Here is a 14,920-nt window from a genome sequence, read left to right as displayed (position 1 = left end):
ATGGTGTGAAGCCAGTCTAGGCAAGAAAAGTCCATAACTCTTATGTCAATTAACTACCAAAAAAAGCTGGAAGTGGTGTTTTGGCTCAAGTGGTAGAATGCTAGCCTTGAGCAAAAAACGCTCAAGGATTGCAGCCAGGTCCCAAGTTTATGCCCCAGGATAGGCTAAAAAAAAAAAAAAAAGAGGGTCTGCCTATCTCCTCAGAGATGGTATTGTCCTGGGAGATACCAGCTTTTTTTTTTTTCTTTTGCCAGTCTTGGGGCTTGAACTCTGGGCCTGAGCACTGTCCCTGGCTTCCTTTTTGCTCAAAGCTAGCACTCTACCATTTGAGCCACAGCACCACTTCTGGCCTTTTCTGTGTATGTGGTGCTAAGGAATCCAACTCAGGGCTTCATGCATGCTAGGCAAGCACTCTACCGCTAGGCCACATTCCCAGCCTGAGATACCAGCTTTTTACTGGAATCTCTAAAGAGGAGGAAAGGTTTCCAGCCTGACTGACCCTCACCTGTTTAATGGCGTCCGGCTTTCTTGGACCTCTTGGTGGGAGATTTGCAGCTGCGGAAGGCATTTGTGTGACGGATGTGCTGACCCTTAATATTGATAGGTGTGTCGCAGGTGGCATCCGAATGAACATTCTTGGAATCTAGCCACCTGGAAAGACAGAAGGTTGCTGAGGTTGGGGGGCCGGGGGAGATGGAGGAGAGTGAGCTATAGGGCTAAGATGAACTTGTCTCCAGAACAGTCTGAAGCTTCCATTTTCATTTCATAAAGGAGGAAACAGAGGCTTCCGGGGCTCCATCAGGTAGCAGAGATCTAGGATGTATACCTAGGCTGTCTTAGCACAGGAGTCCGTTGGCGGGGGGACTTTAGAGGAGCATGGCATGGGGTTGCTCTCACCGCCGAAGGCCCTGGAGCTGGCAGGTACACTTCCAGGGGTTGTTGATGAAGCTGAAGGTCTCCATCTTATCAAAAGAGAGGCTGGAGGGCAGCTGAGTCAGGCCGTTGTACTCCAGATGGACATGCTTCAGTGCAGTCACACCCAGGAAGGCATCATCTGAGAACTGGGGTGGCAAGAGAGGCAGCAGTGAGTACCTTAGCCCAGGGTCTGGCTCCATCACCTCGGGGGGGGGGGGGGGGCGCCGGGCACAGTCCTTCCCTGGATGAGAGCACTGGGCACTTTGAGAAGTTGCAGAGTGACCAAGTGCTTTAGATGACCTAATCCATAGAGCTCCCTGTGAGATAGCTATTGTTTTTAATATGCAGATGGAAAAAGTATGAAAAAATTGAGTCCTTCAGCCAGAGTGACACTAGCAAGTAAACAGTAGCTGTAGGACCCCCTCACCCCTACCCGTCTGTACCACACTCTTTGTATAAACACAGGGGCCTGGGGAGGTAGCCAGAGTTTGGCCCCAGGCTGGCACACAATGAACCTGGTCTGTGTTTGGTAGGGTGGGCAGTAAGCCCAGGCTCCCCACAACCCCAGGGTCCTGGGATTCCCTCCAGTTCTGTCCTCACCACTCCCTCATGGCCTGCCACATGCTATTTATGGAGCCACCTTGGTAAAGACTTTGGCCAGGTTGGATGCCTCCAAAGGAAATGTTCTATTGGTACCCACATCTTGGCTCGGGTACCACAGTTCCTGTCTGGCCTTCCCTGCCCCAAAACAGCCTCTAATATGGCTGCCCTCCTGCTCACCAGAAAACCATTCTGGCATTGGGGGGCCCAGCAGGATCTCCTTTCAGCTTAGACAGGGTCCAGGCTGAAGAAGGCAGGCTGGGAGGCTCTGTTTACTCAAAGGTTGGTCACTGCCCAGGTAGGAATCTACTCTTGTCTTTACTATGTCCCAAAGTCTAATTGGAGTCTAGTACCCAGACTGTCTCCTACCTTGTCCTGAAGCCCCTGTCCCAGAAAAATGTTCCAGTTTCAATGGAAAGATTCTGCTTCCCCACCTGGCTAGACTGGGCATCCAGGGAAGGAGACCAAATGGGATTTTCTGTTTATGTGGTACTGAGAAATCGAACTCAGGGCTTCACGCCTGTTAGGCAAGCACTCTACCATTAGGCCACATTCCCAGCCCCAGAAGGACAAATGAGATGGGCAAAGGGCAGCTCTGTTTGGAGGCTCCTAAGGTCTTGTGCCAAGGGTGAACAGTGATACTCTTGCCTTTGCTCCTTCATGAAGCCCCCAGGCACTATGTTATAGCGTGGGGAGCCTTAGGGGCCCAGGCCTTGCCTATTGAATTGAAATGGAGCTGAGAATGAAATGAACTGTGTGTGTGTGTGTGTGTGTGTGTGTGTGTGTGTGTGTGTGTGTGTGTGGTGGTAGTAGTGGAGAAACCAGTTGGGGGACTGTTGAAAAGGTATCCTAGGTAAATTACCTCAGGCTTACAGGACAAGACCCAGCACCCACCAGTGCCTCTGTGGGATGTAGAGATCTTCCTTAGACATTTTCTCCCCCACTCACTCCACAGCCCCCACCCCCCTTTCTACCTTAGCACACACGCCAGCCCCCAGCAGGAACAGGGTCTCTTTGTGGGCCTGATTTTCCCAGCTTCTCTAGAAGGCTCCTCAATAGACAAACCTCCCTTTATGGGATGGTAGGCTTACTGGAGACTGGGAAAAACAGCAGAGGAGGGGGTGGAAGGCCCAATAGGAAGAGGTGGCAGTGACTCTCGAATGGGGATTTGGGAGTGTTGGAGATCCCTCCTTAAAAGACATTTGTGGGGCCCAGGAGAGCCCCACTTCTCCTGTAAGCTGAGCAGTGGCAGAGATAAGCCTCTAGACAGGGATTTGAGTGGAGATGTGACAAGATGAGGGAGAGTAATGGCAGAGCTCTCGCCTTGAAGATACATCAGGACAGAGAGTCTGCCAAGAGGAGATGGTACCCAACTATAGTCCTGGCTCCCAAGCTTCCAAGGAAGGCAAGGAGGAGTCAGGGCCAAGTTCTGCAACCAAGCACTCACTTTTTCCAGGTGGGTGTGGTCCAGCCAGAGGGTATCCAGGTATTTGCCAAAGGACTGGAAGGCTTTGGAAGGAATGTTCTTCAGATGGTTGTGGGATAGTTTGAGTTCCTCCAACACCCTCAGCTTGCTCAGGGGTGCTAAGGGGTAGCTGGAGAGATGGTTCTTATCCAGGTGCAACTTGACTAGGTTCTCCACATCATCTAAGGCATTGGGGTGCAGAGAACTGATGGAATTATCAGACAGGTAGAGCCAGCGCAGATCCTTGGCACCCTGGAAAGTGCCGGGTTGCAGCTCTCGAATCTTGTTATTGTTGAGCTGTAGGATGAAGAGGTTGGCCAGAGGGGAGAGGAGCCCCGGTCGCAGCTCATTCACCTTGTTGTTGTCCAGATAGAGGTAGGTGAGCTCGGTCAGGTCCTCGAAGGCACCCGGGCGCAGCACCCGGATGTCATTGTTGGACAGGTATAGGTAGATGAGCTGGTGGAGGCCGTGGAAGGCGCCCTTGACCACCTCGCGGATGTGGCAGTGTTGCAGGTGGAGCGACACGAGGTTCGGCATGTCTTTAAAAGAGTTGATAGCCAGCACGGGGAAGTGGTTGCGCTGGAGGTTGAGCAGCTTGGTCTTCTCTGACATCTTGGGGATCTTCCCCAGCCCCACCTTGTCGCAGATGACATGCTGCAGGTCCCCGTGGCAGTGACACTTTGGGGGACAAGCGGCTACCATCGGCAGGAGACCGGCCAGGAGGCCGAGGCTGAGAAACAGCCTCGCGTGGGCCATGGCCAGGGCTGGGGGCTGGGGGGGGAGCAGCGGCAGCCCGGGCGCAGGCAACGGCAAGTTCTGAGCTCGCGGGTCTCCGCCTTATTTATAGGCGGGTCCGGACCCACCGCAGGCCAGGCGCCGGGCTACGTGGACTTAACCCCTGCGCGCCCAGAGGCCGGTCCCTGCCCTCCCCCGGGCCCTCCCCACAGCCCCCACCTGGACCCTCCCCCACAGTGGGCCATCGCCCGCACCGGGGCTGCAACCCTGAACCCCAGCCCCTCACCTCTTGCTCCCAGAGGCGATGCTGATTAAGTAAAACTCCAAGGCTTCTCCTCCCCCCCCCCCCCCCTTGGAATTGGGAGAGGGCGGTCATGGGTGCCTAGGGTTTACACAGGAGAGAGGAGGAGGCGGCAGGCTCTGGACTTATTTGTTTGCTCAAGTTTGGGTCTCCATGTCTCCAAGCTCCCCCCCCCCCCCGCGCCCTTTCCCCCCCTCCCATTCACCCTGGGTCTGGGGAGGGAGGAAGCGGGCGGGGCGGGCGGCTGGATGCGGCTCCCTGCGGTCCGTCAGTGCTTTAATGGGGCTCTTGTGCGGCGCCGGCCGAGCGTGAGAGCCGCTGCTCTCCGGCTCGGAGGTTCGGGCTCCCCCTTCTGGCTAGACACCCCACCAAGTAGGTGCTAGCCTCTTAACCCACGCTTGGATTCCTGCCCAACCCCTTCTCCCTCCTAACCTTAGGCTTGCGATTTTGTCCCCTGCACCTCACTCACCCCCACTTTTTTTTTTTTTTTTTTAAATCTAGGGCTGAATGCTAAGCAGAAAAGTGGGAATTGGTGAGGGGTGGGTGAGAGATCCGCAGGACCCTGGACAAGCGCAGTCACACCATCCCCTTCTTACTTAACCTCCCCTAAATATCCCATCCTCTCTCACACACACCCCCTGTGGTCAGGACCCGCCCCACAGGGGGCTCAGGGTGGCAGCCAAGTGGCGCCAAGGTCTGTTTGGCAGAGGCCACACCTGGGCAGCGGCCACAGGGACTGTGAGGACCAGGGAGGGGGACTGGATTCTGGTCACAAGGCATCAGCCTTGGCTACAGCTCCGGCTGCCAGACGCTAGGTTGTGGGCAGCCTCACCCCAGCAGACTAGATCTTCGTGTGCCCAGTTGCCAGCCATGCTGTCTGGGGTCCTGGGGACAGGGGAGGGGTAAGCTGGCAGGTCGCAGCTCTGGCCAGGAAGAGCTCTGAGGCTGCCTGACAGCCACTATTGTCTGTCTGGGGAGGTGGGGAAGAAGAACCCAGACCCCAGCTGTGCCAGGGACACACCAGCTGATACAGAAAGGACAGAGACAAAGACTAAGTTCTGGAAGAATATGCTAGCTGGTCCCTCCCCCACTTCACACAGTACCCTCACACAGTTATGGGGGGGCTCCAGTGCCTGTTCTGCTCCCAAGCCTCTTTCACTCCTTTCCTCTAGATCAGGGGGAGGGTCATTCTTGGCCTAGAACCTTCTCTGATGGTATTTAGACTGGCTTCTGGTTTGTCTGTTGCTCAGGATGTTCTAACCACTGCAGTGGGGTGAGGCAGGAGGGAGGGTGTCACAAGCATTTAAAATCCCTGTTCTGGCTATATTTTTATTTTGATGAGAATACATTTACAGGACACTCCAGAGATTGGGGGGAGGGCACCCACCCCAAGGCCAGCCAGGCACTTGTCTTGGATTGAGGGGTGTGTGTGTGTGTGTGTGTGTGTGTGTGTGTGTGTGTGTGTATTACTCCCATGTGAGGCCAAAGCAGGCTGTCTTTCTCATCAAGTTTATGGGCCTTTTTGGCTTGGAAGGGAAAGGGACGCAGGATGTTGTGGCCTAAAATCAGGAAGGTGGGGAACTTGGGCAGTCTGGGGGTAGGGGAAGATGTCTAGTGGCTGCTGTGAGCCACAGGTATAAACATGTGACTGCTTCTAGGGGAACACGGGAGAGAGCGAGCCCTGGCCAGGCAAGAATGGCTTCCTGGCTCTCAATTTTATTTTAGATCTGTAGAGATCAACACCTCCACTTCTGACCCCTGACCGTGCTACCTCAGTTACTACCCTTCCACTGCCGCAGGGTCATTTGCCCTAACCCTCTGCCATCACTGAGCTCCCTCCAAACTCTCTTTCGGGACCCTCTAGATTGCTTATGGAACTACAGAGAACAGTCCTGTGACCTTCATGAACTTCCCAGATGACACTTTAGAACAGAAGGCAGAAAGTGTGGGCAGAGTTATGCCCCACACAGAGGTGAGTCCCCCTCCACTGACACGCCCCTCCCCCAAAAGCCCACTTCCCACCATTCTGGGACATGTATTGCTTTGTCTTTAAGATCCAAACAACTGAACTCTAGATGCTGAGGGCCTGGGGGCAGTGAGGGTTTGCTGGGCCTGGCATGAATAGGGAAGAGCTGGGACAGCAGCCCTGAGCAACTGCCAACTGAACCTCTCCACAGCCTCCCTTCCTGTCTGAGGTGTGTTTTTGCCAAGCCCACTGTCTGTTTTGGGGCAGCCAGGATAGCTTCAAAGAGGAGCCAGAGCACAAAGATTTTTCCTACTCAGCTCTCTCTTCCCTGTGGGCCCACAACCTCTCACTTTGGAAGCATTCCTCTTTTGATTGGGCACAAATCCTAAGCAGCCTGGGCCTTTTGTGTGTGTGTCTGTGTATGTGTGTGTGGGGGGGGTGGGCGTTCCTTGGACCCTCCAAGATCACCCCAGAGCAGTTCTCAAATCTCAAATTCCCAGCTCCTTTGGTGTTCCAACCCTGGAGCTCAGTGGCGGCCAGCTCCATTTCCTTGTCTCTGTGGAGTCCCTATTAGGCTGTCTATGCAGCTGCTTCCTGGGGCTGACTGCTATGCTTGCCCTCCCTGCTCAAACAGTCCTTTAGAGAGGGGGTGGGTGTTGTGGGGACAGAAGCCCTTGCCCATGTATCCAACACCCTCCCTACCACCATCTTTGGGAAGTGGCCTGGAAGATAGACATGGCAAGCAGAATTGTCTCCATATCCCAGCTGCAGACATCGAGGCACACAGAGACTCAGTTTCCCTTGCCCGTTGGCTCTGGCTCTTCTCTCTACTAGGCTTTCAGATGCTATTTCCCCTGTTCACATGGCATGGCCACACCATCCTGTTTGGCATCTTTATTTGCCATCTCAGGGGAAGTGAGAGGAGACTGCCTTTCCTTCTGAGTGGTTTATAACTGGGCAGCTGGCCTGGCCCTCCTTGGGCTGCTCCTCAGCCATCCTGCTCACCCTGTCCTCAGCATCCGGCCTGGGCCTCAAATATTCTTTCATGTCTAGCTCAGGTCTCTGACTGGGGCTGATCTACTCTGGCCCTGCTCTCTCTTCCTGGACTGGGATGGACAGAGCCAAGGAACTTCATTATTAGGGGGAGAGCCTGCTCATCCCAAAGCAAGAGGCCCTGGCCTGACGCTGACCTCTCCTAGGCCCGGATCTTGAATGTGGAAACGGGGGAGCTGGTGAAGTTGAACACACCGGGGGAGCTGTGCATCCGGGGGTACTGCATCATGCAAGGGTACTGGAACGAGCCTCAGAAGACCTTTGAAGCAGTTGGGCAGGACAAGTGGTATCACACAGGGTGAGAAGGAGGGATGGGGTGGGCGCCTCTGACTACCAAGGGCTGAGCTGGGAACATTAAACTAACAAGAGGAGAACATGGTTGTGGAGGATCCTTTGCTCCCTAAAAACTTGATTTCTAAAATGTGTGTGATAAAGGGCATGTCCACTTACCATGTTATCAAGACACTGGGTGGGCTACCCCTGAACCCTCAAAATATGAGCCAGAATTTGATCGTGTGTGTGTGTGTGTGTGTGTGTGTGTGTGTGTACAGTACAGGGCTTGAACAAAGGGCCTGGCACTGTCACTTAGCTTTTTCACTCAAGGCTGGTGCTCTACCACTGGACCTCTGCTTCCAGCGTTTTGCTAGCTAGAGATGAGTCTCATGGACTTTCCTACCTGTGCTGGCTTCCAACGGTGATCCTCAGGTCTCAGCCTCACAAGTAGCTAGGATTACAGGTGTGAGCCACGGAGCACCTGATTCTTGGTCACTCGTTTGTGAGTTCAGCACATTCCTATGGTGAACTTCCTGCACACTAGCACCCTCTCCACCTGATGACCCTGCGGACCTTGCTTTTACTTCCCACATGTCTGGAGGAGGTAGACAGATAATTATAGACATCAAAAAAATTGACAGGTTATAGAAGAGAAAGTGGCTGTGGTGGTTGAGAGCTTTGCTTAAACTGGGTGATCAGAGAAGCCTCTGAAAACCTTTGAGCTCAGATTTGAAAAAGAAGCCAGCAAGCCAGGCATTGGTGGCTCATGCCTGTAATCCTGGCTACTCAGGAGATTGAGATCTGAAGATACTGCCAGCCCAGGCAGGAAAGTGTGGGACTCTTATCTCCAATTGACTGCCAAAGAGCCAGAAATAGAGCTGTGGCTCAACTGGTAAAGCCCCAGCCTTTATCAAAAAAGCTAAAGCATAGCACCCAAGGCCTGAGTTCTAACCCCAGGATTCACACACGCATACACAGAGGCAGGCAGGCAGACAGACAGACAGACAGACACCAGCCCCCTCCACACACACAAAGTAAGTCTTGAAAAGCCTATGTATTGATATGGTGATAGAGAAAAACAACAAGAGAAAGACAGGAGAGAATAGGGAATGAGACTGGTATTGTACTGGTTTATTTTCTCTTTCTTTGCCTTCTTACCTAAACTGTAAGTTCTAAGGAGTTTGTTTTATTTGTGCTGTGCTTCCCAGAGTCTAGTGTGATTGTGGAAGACATGTTCTAGGGACTCACTGAATGTTTGGTGAGTGAATGTGAAAGGACTGAGGCAGCGGTGAGAAGATGCCTGGGTTTTCCTTCCAGGGACATTGCCATGATGGACGAGCAGGGCTTCTGTAAGATCGTGGGCCGCTCTAAGGACATGATCATTCGAGGCGGGGAGAACATCTACCCGGCAGAGCTTGAGGACTTCTTTCACAAGCACCCACAAGTGCAGGAAGCACAGGTGAGGCCGCCAGCCTCGCTGAGCTTCCAGGAAACAACAGGTAATGCTCGCTGAGGAAGAAGATAATGTCCCATATTTGTCTCTGAATCTTGGAAGGTGGTAGGAGTGAAAGACCCAAGGCTGGGGGAGGAAATCTGCGCCTGCATCCGGCTGAAGAGCGGGGAGAAGACTACGGAAGAGGAGATCAAAGCTTACTGCAAAGGGAAGGTAGGAGTGTCAGCCACTCCATACCTATGGTGATCACTCATTCACCTACCTCTCTCTCCCTGCCTAGCAGCCCTGGGTGGGGGGTATTCTTCTCTGACTTAAGCCTTCTAGTCTCCCCCTGGGACCCCATGATCTTGCTGAGCATCATGTTTTATTTCTTTGGTCTACAGATATCCCATTTCAAGATTCCTCGATACATTGTATTTGTGGAAAACTACCCTCTTACCATCTCAGGAAAGGTGGGTAAGATGGAGGAGAGCTACTTTAACTCATTTCTTCTCATTCCATTTCATCACTGGGAAGGTACAATCGGTTATGCCATCCTGGTTTGTACCAGAGTTTCTTGGGTTTAGCACTAAAAGCCTGAGAAACACCCTCCCACTACCCCCAAGTCCCTGGAAAACTTGTCCAGTAGTCACCCCTAGTGGATAAAGGCCCAGCCCAACTCCCATGCTTTTGTCTTTCTTCTAGATCCAGAAATTCAAACTCCGAGAGCAAATGGAACAGCATCTAAAACTGTGAATCAAGGGGAGGAGAGATCCTCCCAGGCCCTCCCACCCCTCCTCCATGCCCGTTTTTGTGATTCGGCATAAAGAATTCTTTGTTTGAAAGGTCTCTGGCGTGTGTGCTGTTTTTGGAGCTACTGTGGGAAGGAGGGCAGAGAAGGGCAGAGACCCAGCACCTTTAGACCTATTCCTCTTGTCTGCTTTGCTGGACACTAATTTTTTGTGGGGGTGAAGGTGCCAGCACTAAGGCTTGAACTCAGGACCTCACGCTCTCCCTTAGCTCTTTTGATCATGCTTAGCACTCTACCACTTGAGTCACACCTCTCCTTCTGGCTTTTTGCTGGTTAATTGATGATAAAGAGCTTCATGGATTTGTCTTCCTGGATAGGCTCTGAACCATGATTCTTAGAGCTCACCTTCCTGAGTAGCTAGGATTACAGAGGTGAGTCACCATGCCTGGCTCCTTTTTATTTTCTTGATTATTGAACCTGGGGTTTCCCTGGTAGACAGTGAGCATTAAATAAAGCAGCTTGACTCAAGTACAAAAGAGTTGATTTCACAAGGCACATGGGTACTGTTACTTAGCCAGGCCTGTTTTGCCCATTAAAGGATGCCAACCATTGAAATGACAAGTTTTTGTTTGTTTTTGTTTTTATTGCCAGTCCTGGGGCTTAGACTCAGGGCCTGAGCACTGTCCCTTGGCTTCTTTTTGCTCAAGACTAGCACTCTGCCACTTGAGCCACAGCGCCACTTCTGGCTGTTTCCTTTATATGTGGTGCTGAGGAATCGAACCCAGGGCTTCATGTATACGAGAGCACTCTTGCCACTAGGCTATATTCCCAGCCCCACTTCTGGCTTTTCCTATATATATGGTGCTGAGGAATTGAATCCAGGGCTTCATGTAAACAAGGCAAGCACTCTACCACGAGGCCATATTCCCAGTCCCTTAAATGACAAGTTTTACAAAAGAGAATCAGTTAATTCATGAGGCCCAGATAGGAGACAAGTATCAAACTCCCCTCCTGGAGGAAAGGGTTTGGGGTGTGTGTGTGTGTGTGTGTGTGTGTGTGTGTGTGTGTGTGTGTGTGTGTGCCATTCCTAGGGCTTGAATTCGGCACCTAGACACTGTCTCTGAGCCTTTGTGCTCTAAGCTAGCACTCTACCACTTGAGCCACAGCTCTGCTTACAGCTATTTTGGTGGTTAATTGGAGCTAAGAGTCTCACAGGCTTTCTTGCCCAGGCTGGCTTTGAGCCATGATCCTCAGATCTCTGCCTCACTATGTAACGGTTGACTTCGAATTCTCCAGCCCCTAGCCTTAGCCTCTGAGTGCTTGCATGCAGACACACACATACTGAACTTGGTGCTAATGTCAAAAAATGAATCAACACACAAGAGATGTAGGAGATTGCATTGAGGCATTTTATTTCTGTACAGAAGGTTGCACTGCCATTCTCCCTAGAACTAGGCAGGCACACAGGGCAGGGAGGTCTGCTTAGTTTTTTATCCTAACCCAAGGCATGGCATCCTCTCTTGTTGCTAAGGAGTCAGGCTCATTTTTTTCCCCCACAACTGGTTATCAGGATGATGGGGTAATACAAGGAAGCTAGAAAACACTCTTATCAGTGAAGATCTCTACTGGAGTGTGGGGTGCTGTCCTTTTTGGAGGCAAAGGCACACATTCCTCTCCTCATGGTTGTCTGGGAACAGGGCTTGGAATAGGACTGCTGACAGTTACAGTTGGAGGAGGTTGGTAAAGTCAGTGGAAAGTTTCCACTCAGGGCACAGGAGTCTATTCTTTTTTTGTCTTGGGGCTTGAATTCAGAGCCTGGACACTGTCCCTGAGCTCTTTTGCTCAAGGCCACTTTAAGCCACAGCTCCACTTCTGGTGTTTGAGTGGTTAATTGGAGATAAGAGTCTTAAGGACTTTCCTGACACAGCTGTTTTTGAGTTTTGATCCCTAGATCTCAGCCTTCTGAGTAGCTAGGATTAGAGGTGTGAACCACCAGTGCTCAGCTAGCCTCTTTTTAAAAATTTTATTTTAAAGAAAGGCTGAGATCTGAGGATCTTGGTTCAAAGCCAACCTGGGCAGGAAAGTCCATGAGACATGAGACTCTTATCTCCAATTAACCACCAGAAAACTGGAAGTGGCACTGTGGCTCAAAGTGGTAGAGCACTATCCTTGAGCTGAAGAGCTTAGGGATAGTGCCCAGGCCCAGAATTCAAGCCCCACAACTGACAATAAATAAATAAAAATCAGACAGTACAAATGCTGGAGCTGAATGCCAGGATATTCAGCAGAAAATATAGCCAGAAAGTAGATTACAACCCTTTTTTTTTTTTTTTTTTTTTCGGCCAGTCCTGGGGCTTGGACTCAGGGCCTGAGCACTGTCCCTGGCTTCTTTCCGCTCAAGGCTAACACTCTGGCACTTGAGCCACAGCGCCACTTCTGGCCATTTTCTGTATATGTGGTGCTGGGGAATTGAACCCAGGGCCTCATGTATATGAGGCAAGCACTCTTGCCACTAGGCCATATCCCCAGCCCCCCCCCTTTTTTTTTGCTACTATATCCTAAATCACACAAAGTTGCAAGGTTTAAAAAAGTTACATAAGTCAGGAAAAGAGTACATTTCTTTTTATACAATGTCAGGAAATTTGTATTTAAATTTTTTCACTATGGAGTTTGAACTCAGAGCCCTGAGCTAGAAAAGCAACTTCACCCCTGGAGTCACCTTGCAAGTCTCATTTATGCTTTGTTTTCTATTCACAGGGTGGGGATTACCACAGAACTTCAGAAAACTGAGATTAGTATCTCAATCTAGACCCTGCATCCCTTCCCCTGTAAAAAGAAGAAAAAGTGCGTGAAAGGCTCACACTTAAGGTTAATAGCAGGATGGTCATTTCTGGGGGTTTGGACACCGTCTTCCAAGCTGGATTGTGATTAATGAAGCGCTATCTTCCCCATCCTGTTTCATTTCCTTGTTACCAAATCAGTGACCAGTTTTCTCCAGGGAGGGTGTTTCCAAAAGGGAGGAAGTCCTCTGGCCCTTGAGTTCTGAGGGCTCCCCCCAACCCCGCCTCAAGGCTGATGCTCTGCTACTTGAGCCATGCCTCTACTTCTGGATTTTTGCTGGTTAATGGGAGATAAGTCTCTCAAACTTGTCTGCCCAGGCTGGCTTTGAACCAAGATCCTCAGCTCACAGCCAACTGACTAGGATTATAGGTATGAGGACACACTGAGGTAAAGACCAAGCAAGTTTATTTGTAAAGCAGAGTGAAGGAAAGATAGCACATAACCCAGGCAAGGGTGTAGACACATCTGGTAACAGGTGCCTAGAGTGCTCTCACATCGTGGGTATTTGTGGCGAAATAGTAACTTAGGGTTTGGCTCAAATTCTCCTTAGATGAAGATCTCTCCTTTGTTCTGACACCTGCTACATTCTGTCATTCTTGTTACACCATTTGACCCAACCTCAAGGTTGGCCTGCTGAACTTGGGTCACTGATGTAGTTGGGATTTTTCTCCAAATCTGAGTCATTAATGTCTGGACTTTTTTTTTCCCAGACGAGGGATGAATTCTGTCACCCACTACTTTCAAGACAGGTGTTCATCCTTGAGATAAATATTTTTCTTAGTAAATGCGTCACTTTCCCTCCACAATAACTGTCTCTCTTCTTTGCTCAGTCTTAGAGCATGCTAATTAGCTGGGCAAGGACAGCTGGAAGAAAGCTGTTTTGGGGGTTTGGTTTTGTTGTGTTGGTGCTGGGGCTTGAACTTGGGGCCTAGGTGCTCTCACTTGGCTTTTTTTATTTAAGATTTCGGTTCTACCACTTGAGCCATAGCTCCATTTCTGGCTTTCTTCTTCTTTTTTTTTTTTTTTTTTTTGCTTGTTACTAGGAAATACAAGTCTCATAGACTTTTCTGCCCAGGCTAGGATCTTGAATAGCTAGGATTACAGATGTAGGCCACCGGCATCTGGCAGGTTTTTTTTTTTTCCTTTTTATTAAATGTTGTAGCTTATGAGAGAATGTAAGGGCTTAGGGCAAAAATAGTGCTTTTGTACTTTTAATTAAGCTATTTGTCAGTACAGTGTTGGTCTCTGAATTCTTGGCTGCTATTTTTCCTATCTCATTTTCCCTGATCTATCTTGCCTCATCCTGAGTCACTGGCTTTATCTGGCAGCAGCAGCAACAGATCACTGATTCATTTACAGCCACACAACTGTCTGAAGTAGAATCACTGGGCACTGATCACAAACTTGTCTGGGTCCTGAGAGACAGACACTGACGCATGCTACATGAAGGATGTGTATTGCTTATAGAGAGGCAATAGAGAACAACAGAAGCCCAGGAGTCAAGCTAGTGCCTCGTGCCTCAGAGAAAACTGCCTGGTGTGGTTGGAGTCTCAGGTATGACTGCAGCCCAAGGACCCTGGAAATCAGCCTGCCCTGGGTTTTACATCCCTGGGTCCATGAATGCATTGAAGGACATTTTATTTCCAGTAGGGACTGGAATAGACCCTGAGCTTTTCTGCTTATATCTTCATTGTTTATGATTCAGTGCTTCCAGTATATTCTAGTCAGTGTGTATATGTGCACACGCATGCCCATGTGCACATGTGTGTGTGCCTGGGCCTGGTCCCTTCGCTTTTTTGCTCAAGGCTCACTCTCTACCACTTGAGCCACAGCTTCACTTCTGGCTTTTTTTTTTCTGGTTAACTGGGAAGAAGAATCTCATTGACTTTCCTGCCTAGGCTGGCTTTGAACCAGGATCTTCGTATCTCAGCCTCCTGAATAGCTAGGATTACAAGCATGAGCCATAGGCACCCAGCTACATCCTAGTTATTCTTAAGGATTACAAGCTAGGAAAGGAGGTGAGAATTGAGACTGCCCCAGGCCCTTCAAGAATGGCCTTTTGAACTGTGTAAGTCCAAAGCCTGTGGCCTTGCAGGGACATGGCTCCTTTGCCAGCAGCAGTGCCTGGGGTGGCCTGCCCAGATCAGAGCTACTATCCTGGCCGAGCCAATTCCCTAAGACTTTTTGCTTCTCTAACATCTAGCCCAAGAACCGTCATCTCACACTGACTCTCCCGTTCTGATAGGCCCCCAGTCCTGACCACACTGGCCTGGTGTCGTCCCACTTGATGTGCTTGATGTACTGATGTGCTGGTTCGCTTCTTGCTTGTGGTCAGATTGCACCGTGATCTTATGGCACCTAGGTGTTCCCAGATCCCAGCTCTTACCCCGGGAATTAAAATGCGAAGGAGCTGACTGAACAAACTAGGAGCTCCTGGACATGCTAGGAAACTTGCCCTGGGGAAAAGGACTCCCAGGCGGCTGCGGCGATTGCCTCAGCGCCCGGCAGGTGGCGCCGCAGAGCCGAGGTCCCGGGCCTTCTAGGCGGAGGTGACGCGGACGTTCTTCCTTCCGCCGGGACGACCGGGG

At 50.8% G+C, this 14,920-nt stretch overlaps 2 protein-coding genes across 2 annotated transcripts in view; one reads left to right on the top strand and one right to left on the bottom strand.

The window, feature by feature from the left end:
* The window catches only part of Acsf2 (acyl-CoA synthetase family member 2), a 30,904-nt gene extending 21,315 nt beyond the window's left edge, over positions 1-9,589 (top strand). The window contains exons 11-16 of the mRNA XM_048365683.1: positions 5,881-5,988; positions 7,182-7,333; positions 8,626-8,767; positions 8,864-8,974; positions 9,145-9,213; positions 9,446-9,589. Coding sequence (XP_048221640.1) covers positions 5,881-5,988; positions 7,182-7,333; positions 8,626-8,767; positions 8,864-8,974; positions 9,145-9,213; positions 9,446-9,496 — 633 coding nt within the window. The 3' untranslated portion in view covers positions 9,497-9,589. The remainder of the gene's footprint in view (positions 1-5,880; positions 5,989-7,181; positions 7,334-8,625; positions 8,768-8,863; positions 8,975-9,144; positions 9,214-9,445) is intronic.
* On the bottom strand, positions 450-3,736 carry Chad (chondroadherin). The gene is made up of 3 exons (XM_048365688.1): positions 2,963-3,736; positions 898-1,061; positions 450-651 (listed from the first exon to the last, which is right to left on the bottom strand). Exons 1-3 carry the CDS (start codon positions 3,734-3,736, stop codon positions 510-512), a joined length of 1,080 nt encoding a protein of 359 aa, XP_048221645.1. The 3' UTR covers positions 450-509.
* Positions 9,590-14,920: the final 5,331 nt, after the last annotated feature.

The sequence above is a fragment of the Perognathus longimembris genome, chromosome 17, assembly GCF_023159225.1.
Source record: "Perognathus longimembris pacificus isolate PPM17 chromosome 17, ASM2315922v1, whole genome shotgun sequence".
Taxonomy (NCBI): Eukaryota; Metazoa; Chordata; class Mammalia; order Rodentia; family Heteromyidae; genus Perognathus; species Perognathus longimembris.
This window is presented reverse-complemented; position numbering and strand designations above follow the sequence as displayed.